The sequence below is a fragment of the Phocoena sinus genome, chromosome 17 (assembly GCF_008692025.1).
Source record: "Phocoena sinus isolate mPhoSin1 chromosome 17, mPhoSin1.pri, whole genome shotgun sequence".
Classification (NCBI taxonomy): Eukaryota; Metazoa; Chordata; class Mammalia; order Artiodactyla; family Phocoenidae; genus Phocoena; species Phocoena sinus.
In genome coordinates, this window is record NC_045779.1 from 43,884,608 (window position 1) to 43,906,578 (window position 21,971).

At 36.8% G+C, this 21,971-nt stretch overlaps 1 protein-coding gene across 1 annotated transcript in view; it reads left to right on the forward strand.

Annotated features, from left to right (window-relative positions):
• SPAG1 (sperm associated antigen 1) overlaps window positions 1–21,971 on the forward strand; it is a 97,363-nt gene that overhangs the window by 36,585 nt on the left and 38,807 nt on the right. The window contains exon 11 of the mRNA XM_032609889.1: window positions 2,696–2,855. Within this exon, the coding sequence (XP_032465780.1) occupies window positions 2,696–2,855 (160 nt within the window). The remainder of the gene's footprint in view (window positions 1–2,695; window positions 2,856–21,971) is intronic.

The window sequence follows — 21,971 nt, forward strand, 5'->3', positions numbered from 1 at the left end:
AAAAAAAAAAAGAGAGAGAGGTACATCTCAGACATTCCCAGTGTTAACATCTATTTGAAGTGGAAGAAAGCTGGCTCTTAAATTGTCCAAAATCATAAACCTACTCCTGAAGGACAAATAATTTTCTCTTTCCTGAAGCTTTGTAGGCAGTTCTTTTCTTTGAGCCAAGTTCAATTTATTATGCAAATGGTGTAGAACTTTCCTAGGTAGGATTAAGCATGAGCTTGACGGCCATAAAAGAGTGTTTATTCCTTAGTTTGCGTGATAACCATAGCATCCCTAACAGTAAACTGACTCAGATATGCACTTAGGGGATCTGTATTCAATCCTATGGAGTAGAGGTAAGTGTCAAGAGCTGTGAAGGGCCTGAGAGTTTACCCTACATGTAAATTAGCAAGGTGGCCTAGAAGAATATACAAGATTCCTGGGTCAGGCAGAAAAGACTTTGCTACTCATGGCATGGCAAGCCGATGAGCTTGAAGCTCATGTCTGTTACCCTGGCCACCAAGTTCCGTGTGAGCGGCAGAATGCCCAGATAGGGCATTCTCTATTTCCCAGGGCTGTTCTCAGTACAAACATCCTTAAAAAGATAATCTAGGTCCCTTTCACCAAGTGCAGATACAGCAGGAAGACAGCTGTCTGTGAACCAGAAAGCAGGCCCTCACCAGAAACCAAATCTGCTAGCACCTTAAACTTGGACTTCCCAGTCTTCAGAACTGAGAAATAAATTCCTGTTGTTATAAATCAAATTAAAAAAAAGAACAAAGGTGGTTTAGCTCCTCTGCTTACAATATATTCAGAAATATGGGAAACCCCTGGAGAACTGTCTTCCACCAATAAGTTGTCACTGTTTCCACATACCTTTCAGGTTATCTAACTCTTTCTGAGAGGCAGCTGATGTCCCTACTGTATCAGCTGCAATTATCAAGTCAGCATTTCAGTGGATTAGGTTTAGGGTGCAGCTTAGGAACACATCTTGACCCCATAGTATTTCCTTTTTATAGTGGTATGTTCATTAAAAAGTTAGCATTTTAATATTCTAAAAAAAAATTGAAACAAGGAAAACCACTTTTAATTTTACTATCCAACATAAGTTCATGTTTACATATTAACTTTAGACCTTAACCAAATACATTTTTACCTTAACCATATGTAAAGATTAACTCAAAGCGGATCATATACCTTAATATAAAACTTGGAGTATGTCAGTTCTAGAAGAAAACATAAGAGAAAATCTTTATGACCTTGGATGAGACAAATATTCCTTAGGTGTGACACAGAGGCATAATCTATAAAAAGTTGATAATTGGGCTTCATCAAAATTAAAAAGTTTTTATTTATTTTATCAGAAGAATAAAAAGACAAGCCATAGACTGGGGGAAAATATTTGCAATCATGTATCCAACAAAGGGCTTGTGTCCTGAATATATACAGAACTTTAAAAACTCAATAATAAGAAAACAAACAGGTTGAAGAAAAATAAGCAAGATATTTGATCAGACACGTCACCAAAAGTTACGTGAGTGGAAAATAAGCACATGAAAAGATGCTCAATGTCATTAGTCATTAGAGAAACATAAAACCACAAGAGATACCACTACAAACCTGTTAGACAGCTAAAATGAAAATGATTGACCATACTAAGTGTTGGTGGGCATGTGGGAGAACTGAAACTTGGGAATATAAAATGATCCCACTGCTTTGGAATACAGGTAAAAAGTTAAACAAAACAATCATACGCCTACTGCATGACCCAGTCATTCCACTCCGAGTATTCACCAAGAAAAATACAAGCATATGTCCATACAAAGATTTAAGCACGAATGTTTATAATGGCTTCATTTGTAATTGCCAAAAACTGAAAATAGCCTAAAATGTCCATCAATAGGTGAATGGATAAATCATTTTGTAAGCATATAATAGAATACTACTGAACAATAAAAGGGAATGAACTAATAGGTTCATAAGACATGGATAAATTTCAAAATAATTATGCTAAGTGAAAGAAGCCAGACAAAAAGAGTATATGTATTATGATTCTACTTATATAAAAAACTGGAAAATACAAACTATCGTAACAGAAAGAACAGTGGTTGCAGGGATGAGCAAAAGGGAATCATAACAAAAAGATAGGAAGAAATGTTTTGTGAATGGTGGATATGTTTATTATTACATCAAAATCTATTAAAACTTGTGCTCTTTAAGTATGTGCAGTTTATGTCAATTATACCTCAGTAAGGTGTTAAAGATGAGGAAGGAAGCAAAATGGTTTGATATATTTTTAAAATTTTCTAGTTGGCATAAAATATTAAAGAACTTTCAACATGACTTAAAAAAACATGTATAGTATGGTTTAATTTGTATAAAACTGGACACCTCTGTTTGTATCTGCATACAAATATATCCAGGAAGATGATCATCAGAATGTCAATAGTTTATCTGAGTGGCAGGATTTCAGATGATTTTTTTCTTCCTTCTTTTATACTTGTTATGCTTTAAGTTTTTTTACAGTGGACATGTATAGTTCTAATCAGACAAAGCAGTGAAGTTGTTTGAAAAGAAAAAGACCACCATAAGAAGCTTTATCTTAGTTATCTTTATTCATTTTTTAATATCTTGATATTCTTACCTGCAAGAATGGTTATACTTTTTACTAAAGGAAAAAGTTTTCTTTAATGTGGCGATTATGTTTCAGAAAACCTTGTTAGAGGTTGAAAGAGATCTGAAAAATTCTGAACCTGCATCTGAGACTCAAACCAAAGGAAAAAGGATGGTTATTCAGGAAGTAGAAAACTCAGAAGATGAAAATGAAAAGGACAGTGGAAGAAAACATGAAGATGGCATTGGAGATAACAGTAAGACATCTTTTCTCTTTGGTTTATGCAAAAAAAAAACCACAACCCTATCTTGTTATATGATGAGCTGGCTCAAATTTTCTCTTTGTACAGAAATTCTTAGTCTACCAAATTTTTCTAGCCTTTACCTTGTAAGTCTACAAGCAGGTTTTTCCTTCATCTTCTTCTTAACACAGCTCATTTCTTTTTCTTTTCTTTTCTTATTGCGGTATAATTGACTTATAACATTATGTTAGTTTCAGTTGTACAACATAATGATTCAATATTTGTATGTATTGTGAAATTATCACCACGATAAGTCTAGTTAAAATCTTTTTCTTGGGGCTTCCCTGGTGGCACAGTGGTTGAGAGTCTGCCTGCTGATGTAGGGGACACGGGTTCGTGCCCTGGTCCGGGAAGATCCCACATGCTGCGGAGTGGCTAGGCCCATGAGCCATGGCCGCTGGGCCTGCGCGTCTGGAGCCTGTGCCCTGCAAAGGGAGAGGCCACAACAGTGAGAGGCCTGCATACCGTAAAAAAAATCTTTTTCTTAATACAATCTCCCAAACCCATTTTTCTTCATAATCTGACATCTTTTCTAGTGCTCAATTTAATTCCTGATTATCACCTTTAAACACAAATGGCTGCCTCTGTGACACCAACCATTTGCAAGTTAATCTATGTCCATCTCTTAGATGATTGTTTTATATATAGCTACTTGGTTGCAAACAAATATGTTGGCTTCAAAGGGGTTGTTTGCCTAAAAATGAATGCACTGTTGGAATGCCCTGTAGCTATGCGTGCCTCTCAATTTTTTTTAAAAAAATGCAATTTCACTTTTGATGTAATTAAAAAAAAATCTAGACTATATAAAGCTTAATCTTCATAATATAAGACAATGAAAATTACATCAACTTTAAGGGGAAAAAAATCTGCCTTTTCATTTGACCAGGGGAGAAAAGTTTTTCTTTTTTCTTGAGAGCCCCTGAGCAACTGAAGGGGAAATGTCAGCTCTGAAAATCATTCACAGGTAAAAACCAACTTTAAGTAATTTGACAGAATATTTTATTTTAGGGAAATATAAAATGTTCAAGTCATTCAACTTTAAAGAAAGAACAAGGAGTATAAGTTTGTTTTCATTCGTGGCAAAATATATAGTGTAAAATATATACATCAGCTTAAAATATGATCAGTTAAGCTAGGATAAAGACAAAAGCACAGAAAAGAAGGGGGAAAGAGATGAGGCAGAGTAGAGCACCCAAGAAAGATGGAAAAGAAAGTGAGAGCATCAAAGGGATAAAAAGGAGAGTTTAAGGTAAGCAGCTTTTCAAGGATTGAGGCTCACCTTTTTTTCCTTAAATAAATTTATTTATTTATTTATTTTTGGCTGTGTTGGGTCTTTGTTGCTGCATGCGGGCTTTCTTTAGTTGCGGTGAGCGTGGGCTCCTCTTCATTGCGGTGCGTGGGCTTTTCATTGTGGCGGCTTCTCTTGTTGCCAAGCATGGGCTCTAGGCACACAGGCTTCAGTAGTTGTGGCACACGGGCTCAGTAATTGTGGCTTGCCGGCTCCAGAGCGCAGGCTCAGTAGTTGCCGCGCACGGGTTTAGCTGCTCCACGGCATGTGGGATCCTCCCGGACCAGGGATTGAACCCGTGTCCCTTGCATTGGCAGGCGGATTCTTAACCACTGTGCCACCCAGGGAAGTCCCGATTGAGGCTCACCTTTAAGCAAGTTCTGGGAGCAAATGTTTTTCTTATGTTTATATTTAGCTTAAGATAATTAGCCAAGCATCTTACAATTAAAGGAAATCATTTAAAATCTTATCTGGAACAAGATATAATATAAACTCTATCAATTGCCACTATTTTTAAATTATTTTTTAAAATTTACATATAGTAAAAATGGACTTTTTGGTATACAGTTGTAACACGTGTATAATTTCATGTAACAGCCACCACCGTCAGGATCCAGAACAATTTTATCACAAATTGTTGGCTAAAAGGAAGGCAAAAAAGAACACATCTTTTTGCTTTCCTTTTATCCAAACCCTTCCATCACCCCAAGCCTTGGTCGTTGATTTATCCTCTGTTGCTGTAGTTTCACCTTTTCCAGAATGTCATATAAATGGAATCAGAGAGTATATAACCTTTTGAGACTAGCTTCCTGCACTTAGTGTAATGTCACTGAGATTCATTCATGTAGTTGCATGTATCTTTGATTTATCCCTTTTTATTACTGAGTAATACACCATTATATGGATATACTGCAGCTTGTTTATCCTTTCATTTGTTGAAGGACATTTAGGTTTTTTCCAGTATTTGGTATTTATGAATAGAGCTGCTATTAATATTCATGCACAGGTTTTTGGGTGAACGTACGTTTTCATTTCTCTGGGGTAAATACCAAGAGTGGGACTGCTGGGTCATATGGCAAGTGTATGTTTAACTTTATAAAACATCTCCAGACTGTTTTTCCAGAATGGTGGTACCATTTTTCATTCCCATTAGCAACACATGAGAGTTCTAGCTGTTTCACATTCTTGCCAGCATTTGGTATTTTATTTAAAAATTTTTTTTAGCCATTTTATTAGGTGTATAGTGGTTTCTCACTGTGGTTTTAATTTGCATTTTACTATTGGCTAGTGATGTTGAACATTTTTTCTTGTGCTTATTTGCCATGTCTATATCACTTTTGGTAAAGTATCTGTTGAAATTATTCCACCAGTTTTTAAAGTTGGGTTGTTGATTTCTTACTGTTGAATTTTGAGAGTTCTTTTCATATTTTTGATACAAGTCCTTTGTTAGATGTGAGATCTGCAAATATTTTTTCCCTATTTGTAGCTTGTTTTTTCTCATTCTTTTATCAGTGTCTTTCACAGAAAAAAAGGGTATTAGTTTGATTAGAGTCCAGTTTATCAAAATTTTTTAATGGGCTGGTGATTTGGTGTCATATCTTAATGCTTTGACTAAGCTAAAATCATGAGGATTTTCTCCTGTTTTCCTTTAAAAGTTCCATAGTTTTATACTTATGTACCATTCTGAGTTAATTTTTTTATTGAGATATAACTGACATATAACATTCTATTAGTTTCAGGTGTACAACATGATTCAATAGTTGTATATATTGTGAAGTAATTGCCACAATAAGTCTAGTTAAAAACCATCACCATACATAGTTAAAAATTTTTTTCTTGTGATGAGAACTTTTAATATCTCTTTTAGCAAGTTTCAAATATATAATAGAGTATTATTAACTCTAGTCACTATGCTGTACATTACATCCCCATGACTTACTTTATAACTGGAAGTTTGTGCCTTTTGACTCCCTTCACCCATTGCACACGTGTGCACATGTACACACACACACACACACACACAGATACGCCTCTGGCAACTATCAGTCTGTTCTCTATGAGCTCGGTTTGGTTTTTCTTTTTAGATTCCACATATAAATGAGATCATGTGGTGTTCATCTTTCTCTGTCTGACTTATTTCACTTAGCCATACTGAGTTAATTTTTCTATGAAGTGTGAGGATTAGATTGAGTTTCACTTTTTTGCATATGGATGTCCAATTGTTCCAAAACCATTTGATGAAAACTGTCCTTACTCCTTTGAACTGTCTTTGCACCTTTGTAAAAAAAAATCAGTTGGCCATATTTGTGTAGCCAATAGAATCTAACGCTGGGTTCAGTTGTTTTCCACTGACATATGTGTCTGTCCCTTTGTCAATACCACACTATCTCGAGTGCTGTAGTTTTATAGTAAGTCTTAAAATCAGGTAGTGTGATTCCTTCAGCTTTATGTTTTTTTTTCAAAATAGTTTGGCTATTCTAGTTCCTTTGCCTTTCACATAGTTTTAAAATCAGGTTTTTTTCAATTACATTTTATTTTTCACATGCTGCATTCCTCCAACTTCTATTAATATTCAAGTATATTCCTTTATTACATAAAATCACTTAACAGTCACATATATTTGATGACTATTTTACCACAAGCCTATTTGTTATATTACTAAAATCTATATTTCTACTCACTGCAAAACACAGGGAATTTCCCACTGTATATCACTATAGTATATAGTAGACTATAATTGGACAGCAAATATGAGGTAGTTGAATCAGTTCTTTTATACCTAAAAAAAGTCATGCTGGGAATTTGATTGGAACTGCATTGAATTTATAAATCAATATAGGGAAGAAATGACATTGTAACTATATGGATTTTTCCAATCCATGAACATGGTATATCTCTCCACTTATTTAGGTCTTCTTTGATTTATTTCATTAGTGTTTTTTTAAGTTTTCAGCACACAGATACTGCACATACTTTGACAAATTTATACTTAAGTATTTAGATTTTTTGGAGCTATTGTAAAGAATATTTTTTTAATTTCAGAAAATTGAAAATTGAATTGTTCATTGCTAGAATATGAAAATATCATTTATTTTAAAAAATATGTTGACCTTGTATCTTGTAGTCTTGCTAACTCACTGATAAGTTCCAGGATTCTTTTTGTAGACTCCTTGGAATTTTTTTCATAGACAATTACATGGTCTGCAGATAAGAACAGTTTTATTTTTCTAATTTCCAATCTATACCTCTTTTCTTGCTTTTTCTTACTTTATTGAACTGGCTAAGGGCTATGGTGTTGAATAAACATGGTGAGAGTGAACAACCATGAGCTTTGTTCTTAATCTTAGAGGGCAAGCATTCAGTCTTCCGTCATTAAGTTTTCTGTTAACTGTGGGTTTTTGAGAGATGGGCTTCATCAAATTAAGGAAGTAACTTTCTATTTCTACATGACTGTGACTTTTAATCTCAAATTGATGTGAACTTTTAATCTCAAATTGATGTAAACTTTTCAAATACTTTTTCTGCAGAAATTGATTTGATCATGTGGTTTTTTTTCTGTAATCTGTTAGTCTATTGGATTATGTTGATTGATTTTCAAAAGTTGAGCTAGCCTTGAATTCTTGGGATAAACCCCATCATCATGTATTATTGTTTTCAGGATTTTGTCTGTTATTATCTTGTTGAGGAGTTTTGCATCTATGTTCATGAGAGACATTGGACTATAGTTTCTCTTTTTTTTTTGTACTGTACATGTCTGGTTTTGGTATCAGGATAATGGCAACGTCAGAAAAGTTGGGAGCTGGAATGTGCTTCCACCACTTCTGTTTTCTGAAAGAGATTGTGTAGAATTGATATTACTTCTTTTAAAATTTGGTAGAATTTGCCAGTGAAACCATCTGGGCCTGGAGGTTCTTTTGTGAAAGACTTAAAATTACAAATTTAATTTCTTTAGTAGACATACAACTGTTTAGGTTATCTGTGTTTTTCTTCAGTGAATCCTGAGTTTAGTAGTTTCCAAAAAATTGGTCCATTTCATCCAAGTTGTTGAATTTATAAGCACAGTTCATAGTACTCCCTTATTATAGCTTTAATGTCTGATTGACCTGTAGTGATATCCTCTCTTCCTGAGAGTGGCGATTTGTGTTTTCTCTTTTTTGTTTGTCAGTCTAGTTCGAGGTTTATCAATGTTACTGATTTTTTCAAATGTTTCATTGATTTTTCTCAGCTTTTTAAAAAAATATCTTTATTGGAGTATAATTGCTTTACAATGCTGTGTTAGTTTCTGCTTTATAACACAGTGAATCAGTTATACATATACATATAGCCCCATATCTCTTCCCTCTTGCATCTCCCTCCCACCCTCCCTATCCCACTCCTCTAAGTGGTCACAAAGCACAGAGTTGATCTCCCTGTGCTATGCGGCTGCTATCCACTAGCTATTGATTTTATATTTGGTAGTATATATATGTCCATGCCACTCTCTCACTTTGTCCCAGCTTACCCCTTACCCCTCCCCATGTCCTCAAATCCATTCTCTAGTAGGGCTGCGTCTTTATTCCTGTCCTGCCCCTAGGTTCTTCAAAACCTTTTTTTTTTTTTTAGATTCCATATATGTGTTAGCATATGGTATTTGTTTTTCTGTTTCTGACTTACTTCACTCTGTATGACAGACTCTAGGTCCATCCACTTCACTACAAGTAACTCAATTTTGTTTCTTTTTATGGCTGAGTAATATTCCATTGTGTATATGTGCCACATCTTGTTTATCCATTCATCTGTCGATGGACACTTAGGTTGCTTCCAAGTCCTGGCTATTGTAAATAGAGCTGCAATGAACACTGTGGTATATGACTCTTTTTGAAATACGGTTTTCTCAGGGTTTATGCCCAGTAGTGGGATTGCTGGGTCATATGGTAGTTCTATTTTTAGTTTTTTAAGGAACCTCTATACTGTTCTCCATAGTGGCTGTATCAATTTACATTCCCACCAACAGTGCAAGAGGGTTCCCTTTTCTCCACACCCTCTCCAGCATTTATTGTTTGTAGATTTTTTGATGATGGCCATTCTGACTGGTGTGAGGTGATACCTCATGGTAGTTTTGATTTGCATTACTCTGATGATTACTGATGTTGAGCATTCTTTCATGTGTTTGTTGGCAATATGTATATCTTCTTTGGAGAAATGTCTGTTTAGGTCCTGCCCATTTTTGGATTGGGTTGCTTGTTTTTCTGATATTCAGCTGCATGAGCTGCTTGTAAATTTTAGAGATTAATCCTTTGTCATTTGCTTCATTAGCAAAAATTTTCTCCCATTCTGAGGGTTGTCTTTTGGTCTTGTTTATCGTTTCCTTTGCTGTGCAAAAGCTTTTAAGTTTCATTAGGCCCCATTTGTTTATTTTTGTTTTTATTTCCATTTCTTTAGGTGGGTCAAAAAGGATCTTGCTGTGATTTATGTCATAGAGTGTTCTGCCTATGTTTTCCTCTAAGTTTTATAGTGTCTAGCCTTACATTTGGGTCTTTAATCCATTTTGAGTTTATTTTTGTGTATGGTGTTAGGGAGTGTTCTAATTTCGTCTATTTTTACATGTAGCTGCCCGGTTTCCCAGCACCACTTATTGAAGAGGCTGTCTTTTCTCCATTGTATGTTCTTGCCTCCTTTGTGAAAGATAAGGTCACCGTATGTGCGTGGGTTTATCTCTGGGCTTTCTATCCTGTTCCATTGATCTATATTTCTGATTTTGTGCCAGTACCATACTCTTATTTACTGTAGCTTTGTAGTATAGTCTGAAGTCAGAGAGCCTGATTCCTCCAGCTCCGTTTTTCTTTCTCAAAATTGCTTTGCCTATTTGGGGTCTTTTGTGTTTCCATACAAATTGTGAAATTTTTTGTTCAGGTTCTGTGAAAAATGCCAGTGGTAGTTTGATAGGAATTGCATTGAATCTGTAGATTGCTTTGGTGGTATAGTCATTTTCACAATGTTGATTCTTCCAATCCAAGAACATGGTATATCTCTCCATCTATTTGTAGCATCTTTAATTTCTTTCATCAGTGTCTTATAGTTTTCTGCACACAGGTCTTTTCTCTCCTTAAGTAGGTTTATTCCTAGGTGTTTTATTCTTTTGTTGCCATGGTAAATGGGAGTGTTTCCTTAGATTTTTCATTAGTGTATAGGAATGCAAGAGATTTCTGTGCATTAATTTTATATCCTGCTACTTTACCAAACTCATCGATTAGCTCTAGCAGTTTTCTGGTAGCATCTTTAGGATTCTCTATGTATAGTATCATGTCATCTGCAAACAGTGAAAGCTTTACTTCTTCTTTACCCATATGGATTCCTTTTATTTCTTTTTCTTCTCTGATTGCTGTGGCTAAAACTCCAAAACTATGAATAATAGTGGTGAGGGTGGGCAACCTTGTCTTGTTCCAGATCTTAGTGGAAATGGTTTCAGTTCTTCACCATTGAGGACGACGTTGGCTGTGGGGTTGTCATGTATGGCCTTTATTATGTTGAGATAAGTTCCATCTATGCTTACTTTTGGAGGGTTTTTATCATAAATGCGTGTTGAATTTTGTCGATAGCTTTTTCTGCATCTGTTGAGATGGTCCTATGGTTTTTCTCCTTCAATTTGTTAATATGGTATATCACATTGATTGATTTGCATATATAGAAGAATCCTTGCATTCCTGGGATAACCCCACTTGATCATGGTGTATGATACTTTTGTATGTGTATGATCATGGTGTACGATACTTTTAATGTGCTGTCGGATTCTGTTTGCTAGTATTTTGTTGAGGATTTTTGCATCTGTGTTCATTAGTGATATTGGCCTGTAGTTTTCTTTCTTTGTCACATCTTTGTCTGGTTTTGGTATCAGGGTGATGGTGGCCTTGTAGAATGAGTTTGGGAGTGTTCTTCCCTCTGGAGAATAGTTGTTACCTCTTCTATAAATGTTTGATAGAATTTTCCTGTGAAGCCATCTGGTCCTGGGCTTTTGTTTGTTGGAAGATTTTTAATCACAGTTTCAATTTCAGTGCTTGTGATTGGTCTGTTTATATTTTCTATTTCTGCCTGGTTCAGTCTCAGAAGGTTGTGCTTTTCTAAGAATTTGTCCATTTCTTCCAGGTTGTCCTTTTTATTGGCATATATTTCCCTGTAGTAATCTCTCATGATCCTTTGTATTTCTGCCGTGTCAGTTGTTACTTCTTCTTTTTCATTTCTAATTCTATCGATATTAGTGTTCTCCCTTTTTTTCTAGATGAGTCTGGCTAATGGTTTATCAATTTTGTTTATTTTCTCAAAGAACCAGCTTTTAGTTTTATTGATCTTTGCTATCGTTTCCTTCATTTCTTTTTCATTTATTTCTGATCTGATCTTTATGATTTCTTTCCTTCTGCTAATTTTGGGGGTATTTTGTTCTTCCTTCTCTAATCTCTTCAGGTGTAAAGTTAGGTTGTTTCTTTGAGATGTTTCTTGTTTCTTAAGGTAGTATTGTATTACTATAAACTTCCCTCTTAGTACTGATTTTGCTGCATCCCATAGGTTTAGTGTCATCGTGTTTTCATTGTCATTTGTTTCTAGGTTTTTTTTTTTTTTTTTTTTGCAATAAGTGGGCCTCTCACTGTTGCAGCCCCTCCCATTGCGGAGCACAGGCTCTGGATGCACATGCCCAGCGGCCATGGCTTACGGACCCAGCCGCTCCACGGCATGTGGAATCTTCCCGGACCAGAGCACGAACCCATGTCCCCTGCATCTGCAGGCGGACTCCCAACCACTGTGCCACCAGGGAAGCCCATTTCTAGGTATTTTTTTGATTTCCACTTTGATTTCTTCAGTGATCTCTTGGTTATTAAGCAGTGTGTTGTTTAGCCTCCATGTGTTTGTATTTTTTACAGATTTTTTCCTGTAATTGATACCTAGTCTCATAGCATTTTGGTCGGAAAAGTTTCTTGATATGATTTCAATTTTCTTAAATTTACCAAGGCTTGATTTGTGACCCAGGATATGATCTATCCTGGAGAATGTTCCATGAGCACTTGAGAAGAAAGTTTATTCTCTTGTTTTTGATAGAAATGTCCTATAAATATCAATTAAGTCCATCTTGTTTAATGTATCATTTAAAGCTTGTGTTTCCTTATTTATTTTCATTTTGGATGATCTGTCCATTGGTGGAAGTGGGGTGTTAAAGTCCCCTACTATGATTGTGTTACTGTCGATTTCCCCTTTTATGGCTGTTAGCATTTGCCTTATGTATTGAGGTGCTCCTATGTTGGGTGCATAAATATTTACAATTGTTATATCTTCTTCTTGGATTGAGCCCTTGATCATTATATAGTGTCCTTCTTTGTCTCTTGTAATAGTCTGTATTTTAAAGTCTATTTTGTCTGATATGAGAATTGCTACTCCAGCTTACTTTTGATTTCCATTTGCATGGAAGATATTTTTCCATCCCCTCACTTTCAGTCTGTATGTGTCCCTAGGTCTGAAGTGGGTCTCTTGTAGACAGCATATATACGGGTTTTGTTTTTTTATACATTCAGCCAGTCTATGTCTTTTGGTTGGAGCATTTAATCCATTTAATTTAAGGTAATTAGCGATATGTATGTTCCTATTACCATTTTCTAAAATTTGTGTTTGTTAGTGTAGGTCTTTCCCTTCTCCTGTGTTTCCTGCCTAGAGAAGTTCCTTGACCATTTGTTGTAAGGCTGGTTTGGTGGTGCTGAATTCTCTTAGCTTTTGCTTGTCTGTAAGGATTTTAATTTCTCCATCAAATCTAAATGACAGTCTTGCTAGGTAGAGTAATCTTGATTGTAGGTTTTTCCCTTTCATCACTTTAAATATGTCCTGTCACTCCCTTCTGGCTTGAAGAGTTTCTGCTGAAAGATTAGCTGTTAACCTTATGGGGAGTCCCTTGTATGTTATTTGCTGCTTTTAATATTTTTGCTTTGTATTCAATTTTTGATAGTTTGATTAATATGTGTCTTGGCATGTTTCTCCTTGCATTTGTCCTGTATCGGACTCTCTGCGCTCCCTGGACTTGATTAACTATTTCCTTTCCCACGTTAGGGAAGTTTCAACTATAATGTCTTCAGGTATTTTCTCAGTCCCTTTCGTTTTCTTTTGTTCTCCTGGGACCCCTATAATTTGAATGTTGGTGTGCTTAATGTTGTCCCATAGGTCTCTGAGACTGTCCTCAATTCATTTCATTTTTTTTCTTTATTCTGCTCTGAAGTAGTTATTTCCACTATTTTATCTTCCATGTTACTTATCCATTCTTCTTCCTCAGTTATTCTACTATTGATTCCTTCTAGAGAATTTTAAGTTCATTTATTGTGTTGTTCATCATTGTTTGTTTGCTCTTTAGTTCTTCTAGGTCCTTCTTAAACGTTTCTTGTATTTTCTCCATTCTGTTTCCAAGATTTTGGATCATCTTTACTATCATTACTCTGAATTCCTTTTCAGGTAGACTGCCTATTTCTTCTTCATTTGTTTGGTCTGGTGGGTTTTTTACCTTGCTCCTTCATGTGCTGTGTGTTTCTCTGTCTTCTCATTTTGCTTAACTTATTGTGTTCGGGGTCTCCTTTTTGCAGGCTGCCGGTTCGTAATTCCCATTGTTTTTGGTGTCTGCCCTCAGTGGCTAAGGTTGGTTCAGTGAGTTGTTTAGGCTTCCTGGTGAAGGGGACTGGTGCCTGTGTTCTGGTGGATGAGGCTGGATCTTGTCTTTCTCGTGGGCAGCTCCGCGTCTGGTGGTGTGTTTTGGTGTGTCTGTGACCTTATTATGATTTTAGGCAGCCTTTCTCGTAGTGGGTGGCGTTGTGTTACATCTTGCTAGTTTCTTGGCATAGGGTGTCCAGCACTGGAGTTTGCTGGTCGTTGAGTGGAGCTGGGTCTTGGTGCTGAAATGGAGATCTCTGAGTGATTTTTGCCATTTGATATTACATGGAGCTGGGAGGTCTCTGGTGGACCGATGTCCTGAACTTGGCTCTCCCACCTCAGAGGCACAGGCCTGACGCCCGGCCGGGGCACCAAGACACTGTCATCCACACAGCTCAGAATAAAAGGGAGAATAAAGGAAAGAAAGAAAGTGATATAAAATCAAGTTGTAAAATAAAAAATAATCATTAAAAATAAAAAAATTTAAAAAGTAAAAAAAAACAAAGCAAAGAAAGAAAGAACAGAGCAACCAAACCAGAAAATAAATCCAGCAATGATAAAAGTGCTAAAAACCATGCTTAAAAAAAAAAAAGGGCAGACGGAACCCTAGGACAAATGGTAAAAGCAAAGCTATACAGACAAAATCACACAAAGATGCATACACATACACACTCAACAAAAAGAGAAAAAGGAAATATATATACATATATATATATATATATATATATATATATATATATCATTGCTCCCGAAGTCCACTGCCTCAGTTTGGGATGATTCGTTGTCTTTTCAGGTATTCCACAGATGCACGGTACATCAGGTTGATTGTGGAAATTTAATCCACTGCTCCTGAGGCTGCTGGGAGAGATTTCCCTTTCTCTTCTTTGTTTGCACAGCTCCTGGGGTTCACCTTTGTATTTAGCCCCGCCTCTGCGTGTAGGTTGCCTGAGGGCATCTGTTCTTTGCTCATACAGGATGGGGTTAAAGGAGCAGCTGATTGGGGGCTCTGGCTCACTCAGGCCAGGGGAACAGATGGGTACAGAATGTGGGGCGATCCTGTGGCAGCAGAGGCTGGCGTGATGTTGCAACAGCCTGAGTCGTGCCATGTGTTCCCCCAGGGAAGTTGTCCCTGGATCATGGGACCCTGGCAGTTGCGGGCTGCACAGGCTCCTAGGAGGGGAGGTGTGGATAGTGACCTGTGCTTGCACACAGGCTTCTTGGTGGTTGCAGCAGCAGCCTTAGTGTCTCATGCCCATCTCTTGGGTCTGCACTGATAGCCATGGCTCACACCCATCTCTGGAGCTTGTTTCGGCCGTGCTCTGAATCCCCTCTCCTTGCGCACCGTGAAACAGCAAGGCAAGAAAAAGTCTCTTGCCTCTTTGGCAGTTCCAGACTTCCCCCCACAGACTCCTTCCCGGCTAGCTGTGACGCACTAGCCCCCTTCAGGCTGTGTTCATGCTGCCAACCCCAGTCCTCTCCCTGGGATCTGACCTCTGCAGCAGGATCCTCAGCTCCCAGCCCCCACCCGTCCTGGCAGGTGAGCAGACAAGCCTCTCGGGCTGGTGACAGCTGGTTGGCACTGATCCTCTGTGCAGGAATCTGTCTGCTTTGCCCTCTGCACCCCTGTTGCTGCGCTCTCCTCCGTGGTTCCGAAGCTTCCCCCCGTCACCCCCATCTTTGCCAGTGACGGGGCTTCCTAGTGTGTGGAAACCTTTCCTCCTTCACAGCTCTGTCCCACTGGTGCAGGTCCCATCCCTATTTTTTGTCTCTGTTTTTTCTTTTTTCTTTTGCCCTACCCAGGTATGTGGGGAGTTTCTTGCCTTTTGGGAGGTCTAAGGTCTTCTACCAGCGTTCAGTAGGTGTCCTGTAGGAGTTGTTCCACATGTAGATGTACTTCTGATGTATTTGTGGGTGGGAAGGTGATCTCCACATCTTAGTCTTTCACCATCTTGAAGTTCTCACTTCTCTGCTTTTTTATATTTTTCAGTTTCATTGATTTCTGCTCTTTATCATTTCCTTCTTTTTGTTTGTTATGGGTTTATTTTTCTTCTCTTTCTCTAAGATAGTTTCTCAAATGGAAGCTTAGAATGTTGATTTGAAACTTTTTTCCCTAACATAAGCATTTGATGCTATGCTTTCTTCTAAGTGTGGCATTAGCTGTATCCCATACATTTTGATACATTGTATTCTCATTGTCATTTAACTGGAAATATTTTCTAATTTCCTTCAAGACTCCCTCTTTGACCCATATGGCATATTTAATTTCCAAATTTTTGAGACATCAGTAATCTTTCTGTTATTGATTTAAAGTTTACCTCCGTGTTATACAGTAGAAACTAACACACCATTGTAAAGCAGTTATACTCCAATAAAGATGTTAAATATTTTTTAAATAAAAAAATTTTAAAAAGAATGGAAATATAAAAATAAAAACCTGTAAAGTTTACCTCCGTTAAGGTCAGAGAATACACTTTGTGTTACATTATTACTTTCAAATTTGTTGAGGCTTTTTTTTATGACATAGGATGTATTATTTCTTGATGCAGATTCCACGTGCCCTTGAAAAGAATGTTATTCTGCTGTTTTTTGGTGGAGTGTTTTATAAATGTCAATTAAATTAAGTTGGTTGATGGTGCTGCTTAGTTCTTTATCCTTGCTGATTTTGTTTACTTGTTATATTCCTTACTTTTATATTCCTTATTGAGGAGTATTGTTGTCTACAGTTGTGGATTTGTCCATTTCTCTTTTTAGTTGTACCAGTTTTTGCTTCACGTGTCTTGAGGCTCTGTTGTTAGAAATATTCATGTTTAGGATTTCTGTGACTTGTTGGTCAGTTGATCCTTTTATCATTATATAATGTTTCTCTATCTTTGGTAATTTTACTTGCTTTTAAGTCTGCTTTGTCTGACAGTAATATAGCTATTTCAGCTCTCTTTGGATTAATATTTTCACAGTATATATTTTCCTAGGCTTTTACTTTAACCTACCTATATAATTAAGGTGGTTTTCTATTAGACAGTAAATAGTTGGGTCTTGTTTTTAATCTTACTATCTCTTGTCTTATAACTGTTATATGTACACCATTTACAATTAATTATTGATGTTTGTAGTAGGTCTAACATTGTATTATTTGTTTTTCTGTTTCCTCCCTTTGTTTTTTGTTCAACTTTTTTTCTTTTATACCTTCTTTTGAGTTATTTAAATATTGTTTAGTTTTACATTTTAAAGTATTGATTGTGTTTTTTACTGTATTTCTTAGTACATTCTTTTAATGGTCCCACTAGGAATTTATATATACATACTTTCCACATTTTACTTAGAATTAATATTTTACCACTTCCAGTGGAATGTAAAAAAAAAAATCTTACCACCATATCAGTCCCTTTATCCACTGTCTTTATGTTGTAGTTATCATATGTGTTATATCTACGTTCATTGGTATTCCCATTAGACAATGTTATGCTTTCTGCTTTCAACCTCTCTACATTTTTTAAAGAATTTAAGAGGAGAAAAAAAACAGTCCTTTATTTACTCAGATATTTATCATTTCTACTGTTCTTCCTTCATTCCTAATGGTACGTGTTTCTTCCTGCTATCATCTCCTTTACATATGAAGTATTTCCTTTAGCATTTCTTTTCAAGAATGTCTGCTAGAGATGAATTCTCTTAGTTTTCCTTTACTGAGGATGTCTTTATTTCACCTTCATTTCTGAAGGATATTTTTGCGGGCTATAGAATTATGGTTTGACAGTCCTTTGTTTCAGTGTTTTAAACATTTTGCCCTGCTGCCTTCTATCCTTCATGATTCTGATGAGAAATCCATTGTTATTCAAATTGTTGTTCCCCTATATTTGATGCATTGTTTTCCTCTGGATGCTTTCAAGACTTTTTCCTTTGTTTTTATTTTTATTTATTTTATTTTTAATTTTTTGCGGTATGCAGGCCTCTCACTGTTGCAGCCTCTCCTGTTGTGGAGCACAGGCTCCGGACACGCAGGCTCAGCAGCCATAGCTCACAGGCCCAGCCGCTCCGCGGCATGTGGGATCTTCCCAGACTGGGGCATGAACCCGTGTCCCCTGCATCGGCAGGTGGACTCTCAACCACTGCGCCACCAGGGAAGCCCTGTTTTTATTTTTTAGCAGTTTGATTATCATATGTCTTGATGTGCATTTCTTTGAATTTATCCTTTTGGAGTATGCTGAGATTCTTGAATCTATAAGTTCATGTCTTTGCCACATTTGTGAAGTTGTCAGCCCTAAGTTCTTCAAATTTTTTTCTGGACAACACTATTTTTCCTTTCCTACTGGGACTATTATGACACAATTGTTAGACCATTTGGTATTGTCCTACAAGACTTTGAGGCTCTGTTCTTTTTTTCCCCCAGTTATTTTTCCTCTCTCTTGTTAAGATTGAGAGATTTCTCTTGATCTGTATATTCAAGTTCACTGACCTTTTCCTCTCATCTCAATTGTATTATTGTAGCCATCTGGTGAATTTTTAAATCTTGGTTATTGTATTTTTCCATTGTAATGTTTCCATTTGGTTCTTTTTTTTTTTGAAATCTTCTATTTTTCAGCAAAACTTTTTAATCTTTCTATTCATTTTAAGAGTGTTTGCCTGTATTTCTTGGAGCATGGTTAGTATTGCCACTTTAAAGTCTTTGTTTGAGAATTCATAACATCTGGTTATCCAGGGTTTAGTATTACTTAATTGCCTTTTTCTTTGCCACACGTTGAGATTTTCTTTCTTCTTCACTTGTAAGGAATTTTGTACTGTATATTAGCAATTTTTAATATTATTATATGTGATTTTCAGTTTTGTTTAAATCTGATGGGGAACTTTTACTTTAAAGCAGTTAATCAATCTGGTTAGTTTTGGGTAACAGTTCTCCTACCTGACTTCCGTGGACTATGGTTCTAATGTCAGTTTAGTTTCAAAACCTTTGCAGCACTATTTGGATCTGTCCCACTTGTGCACCACCCCATGACCAACTGGGCCCTGGGTAATGGTTTCCCCCGGAATTCACTTCTCAAAAATTCTGGTAGGATGTTTAAGGTCAGATTTATGCACATGGATCACCTGGTGGGTAAGCTCATTTCAGTTACAATTTTATGCAATTGTTTTCTTAAGTTCCCTCCTCTGTGATTCTTCCCTACTCTTTCTGGATGCCAGATGTTTTCCTTCCTCTTCCTTTGGCTAGAAAGCCACACTTTAATTCTACTGTACACTTCCCATGACTATGTGCCTCCAGTAGTGAGCAGCAAGAGGAAAGAGAAAAAAAAAAAAAGCAATGGGGATATCCTTGGGACCACAGTTTCTCTGACCAGAGATAAGAGTTCCTCTCCCTCAAAGTTTTAGCTATCTACTTGGCTGCTACTGCAGCTGCTGAAGGATTGCCTGGGAGCTGGGATTGGAGAGAAAGGAAAAACAAAACAAACAAACAAACAAATAGAAACAGGGAATTTCCCCATAGGGGCCAACTATTTCTTTTTTTTTCTTAAGATAAATAATAAAGGGGACCTCCTAAAGCTCTTTTTTCTCCATACCCAGTGCAGTTTTGGGTTTTAAACTGACTTTGACCCAGGCTAGGAGATATCAGAGGAAAGAAAAATGAGAAACTCACTGCTGTTTGGGAGGTATTTCCAATTCTAGTTCCTTTCCCCAATCAGCCTGCTACCATTTACTTTTCAGTGTCCTCATATAACTGCTCCATGAATTCTGTCCCAGGTTTTTAGTTGTATTCAGTGTGAGGGACAGGGTGGATTATGTTTCTCCACCTTGACAGGAATTGCTCTTCTCACTACTTTATTTTTTTGGGGGGGGGGAAACAATTAGCACACTTGAAGAACTGTGAAAGTGCTTTACTTATATTATGTCACTTAATCCTCAAGGAAGCTATAATATCCATACTTTTTATAGATTAGGAAACAGAAGCTTAGAAAGGTTATTTGCCACATTTGCATAGGTTATAAGTCATATGGTTAGGATATGGCCCCAAATCTGTGAGATTCTAAAGTGTATCTCTTAAACATGGTTATTAGATACCAACTAAGGAAGTACAGGTTCTATAAAACCCAGGCTGAATATCACCGGGCTACACTGTCAAAGAAACAGATGTAATTTGGTGTTTATCCACTCTTGTGCTGACGCTGTACTAAGAACTCTTATCAGAGGTTGAACATATGTTGAGAAACAAGTGGGTTAATGACTAATATGATCATTTTTGATTAAAGAATGGGCAGAGGAACTCAATAGACATTTTTCCAGAGAAGACATTTATATGGCCAACAGGTACGTGAAAAGGTACTCAACATCACTAATCATCAGGGAAATGCAAAGCAAAACCACAATGAGATATCACCTCACGCCTATTTGAATGGCCATCAACAAGAAGACAAGAGATCACAAGTGTCAGTAAGGATATGGAGAAAAAGGAACTCTTGTACTATTGGTGGGAATATAACCACTATGGAAAACAGTATGGAGGTTCCTCAAAAAATTAAAAAATAGAACTACCATATGATCCAGCCATCCCACTTCTGGGTATATGTCCAATAGAAATGAAATCACTATCTCGAAGAGATATCCATTGTTCATTGCAGCATTATTCCCAATAACCAAGATATGGAAACAATCTAAGTGTCCACCAAAGGATGAATAAGTAAAGAAAGTGTGATACAAACACACACACATGAACATTATTCAGCCATAATAAAGAAGAAAATCCTGCCATTTGTGACAACATGGAGGGAACTTGAGGGTATTGTACTAAGTGAAATAAGTCAGACAGAAAAATACTCTATGATCCCACTTATGGTGTGGAATCTTAAAAAAGCCAAATTCATAATAATAGAGAGTAGAATGGTGGTTTCTAGGGCGGAGGGGTTGGAGGTATTGGGGAGAAGTTGGTCAAAGGGCATAAACTTCCAGTTATAAGATGAATAAGTTCTGGGGATTCAGTATAGCATGATGACTATAGTTAACAATACTGTATTATTGTTAATAATACAGGTGCTTGAAAGGTGCTAAGACTTGAAAGGTGCTAAGACAGTAGATCTTAAATATTTTTATTACAAAAGTAATAGTAGTTCTGTGATGGATGTATTAAGTAACCTTATTGTGGTAATCATTCTGCAGTATATATGTGTATGAAATCACCATACCGTACAACTTAAACAGTGTTATGTGTCAACTGCATCTCAATAAACATACTAAAACGCCCTCTTCACAAATAGAGATAAACAGCAAAGGGCTAATCAAAAATTAGTAATACATATGGTTCCATGATTAAAAATCTGAGTTAGGATTACTGTAGTGTAATATCACTTAACAGATTGATATGTTTCTCTCTGAATTAGGTGGTTATCCCTAAGGTAAGTCCCATAGGGAAGCAATATTCCCATTCAGATTTCCAAGCAGGCAGAGCTTTAAGAGAACCATTTCTGATCCTGTCATTCATGCCCGCCCCCCCATAATTATTTTGTAGATTAGGGACTATATAAAAGTGTGCAAGATTCAGAAAACAAAAATGTCTTGATGAGGAAGGATATAAATTTTAAGACCAGTTAGTTCCCTTTTATCAGAAGCAAATCAAGATTAGGTAGGTTAAATGGCTGGAAGCCCAGAAGTAGTGCTTTTAAGATGAAGTAAGAACAGTGGGACTATATTATGTTCACTTTTACCAAGTTCCATTGTTAGATAATATGTAAAAAGAGGTCCTGGAGCCTTGGACAAGATAGGAGAAATCCAAGTCACTTTTAGGAAAATAATGTGAAAGCCCAGAGGGAGGTTATCAAACTGGAATCTTTGCCTGTGGTTCCCCTCCCACCACATTCCAAGAAAGAATTCTTAGTCATTATGGGGTATGATGCAGGGAGCCCTGAAGACCATGGGAAAATGCAGCAATTAGTGTGTTCTATCCTCGGCTGATACTGCTGCTTCCCTGTGGGCTCCACCTGGGTTGGCCAGGCCCAGGTCAGCCAGACTGAGGTACAACATAACCAATGGGTTTAATCTAACAGCTGACAGTTGCTGAGCACCTACTCTGTGTCAGGTACTGAGATAAGACAATTGATAGGCTTTCTTCACCTGTCCTTTTGAGGACTGCTATGAAGAAAAATACCTGTCCTCGC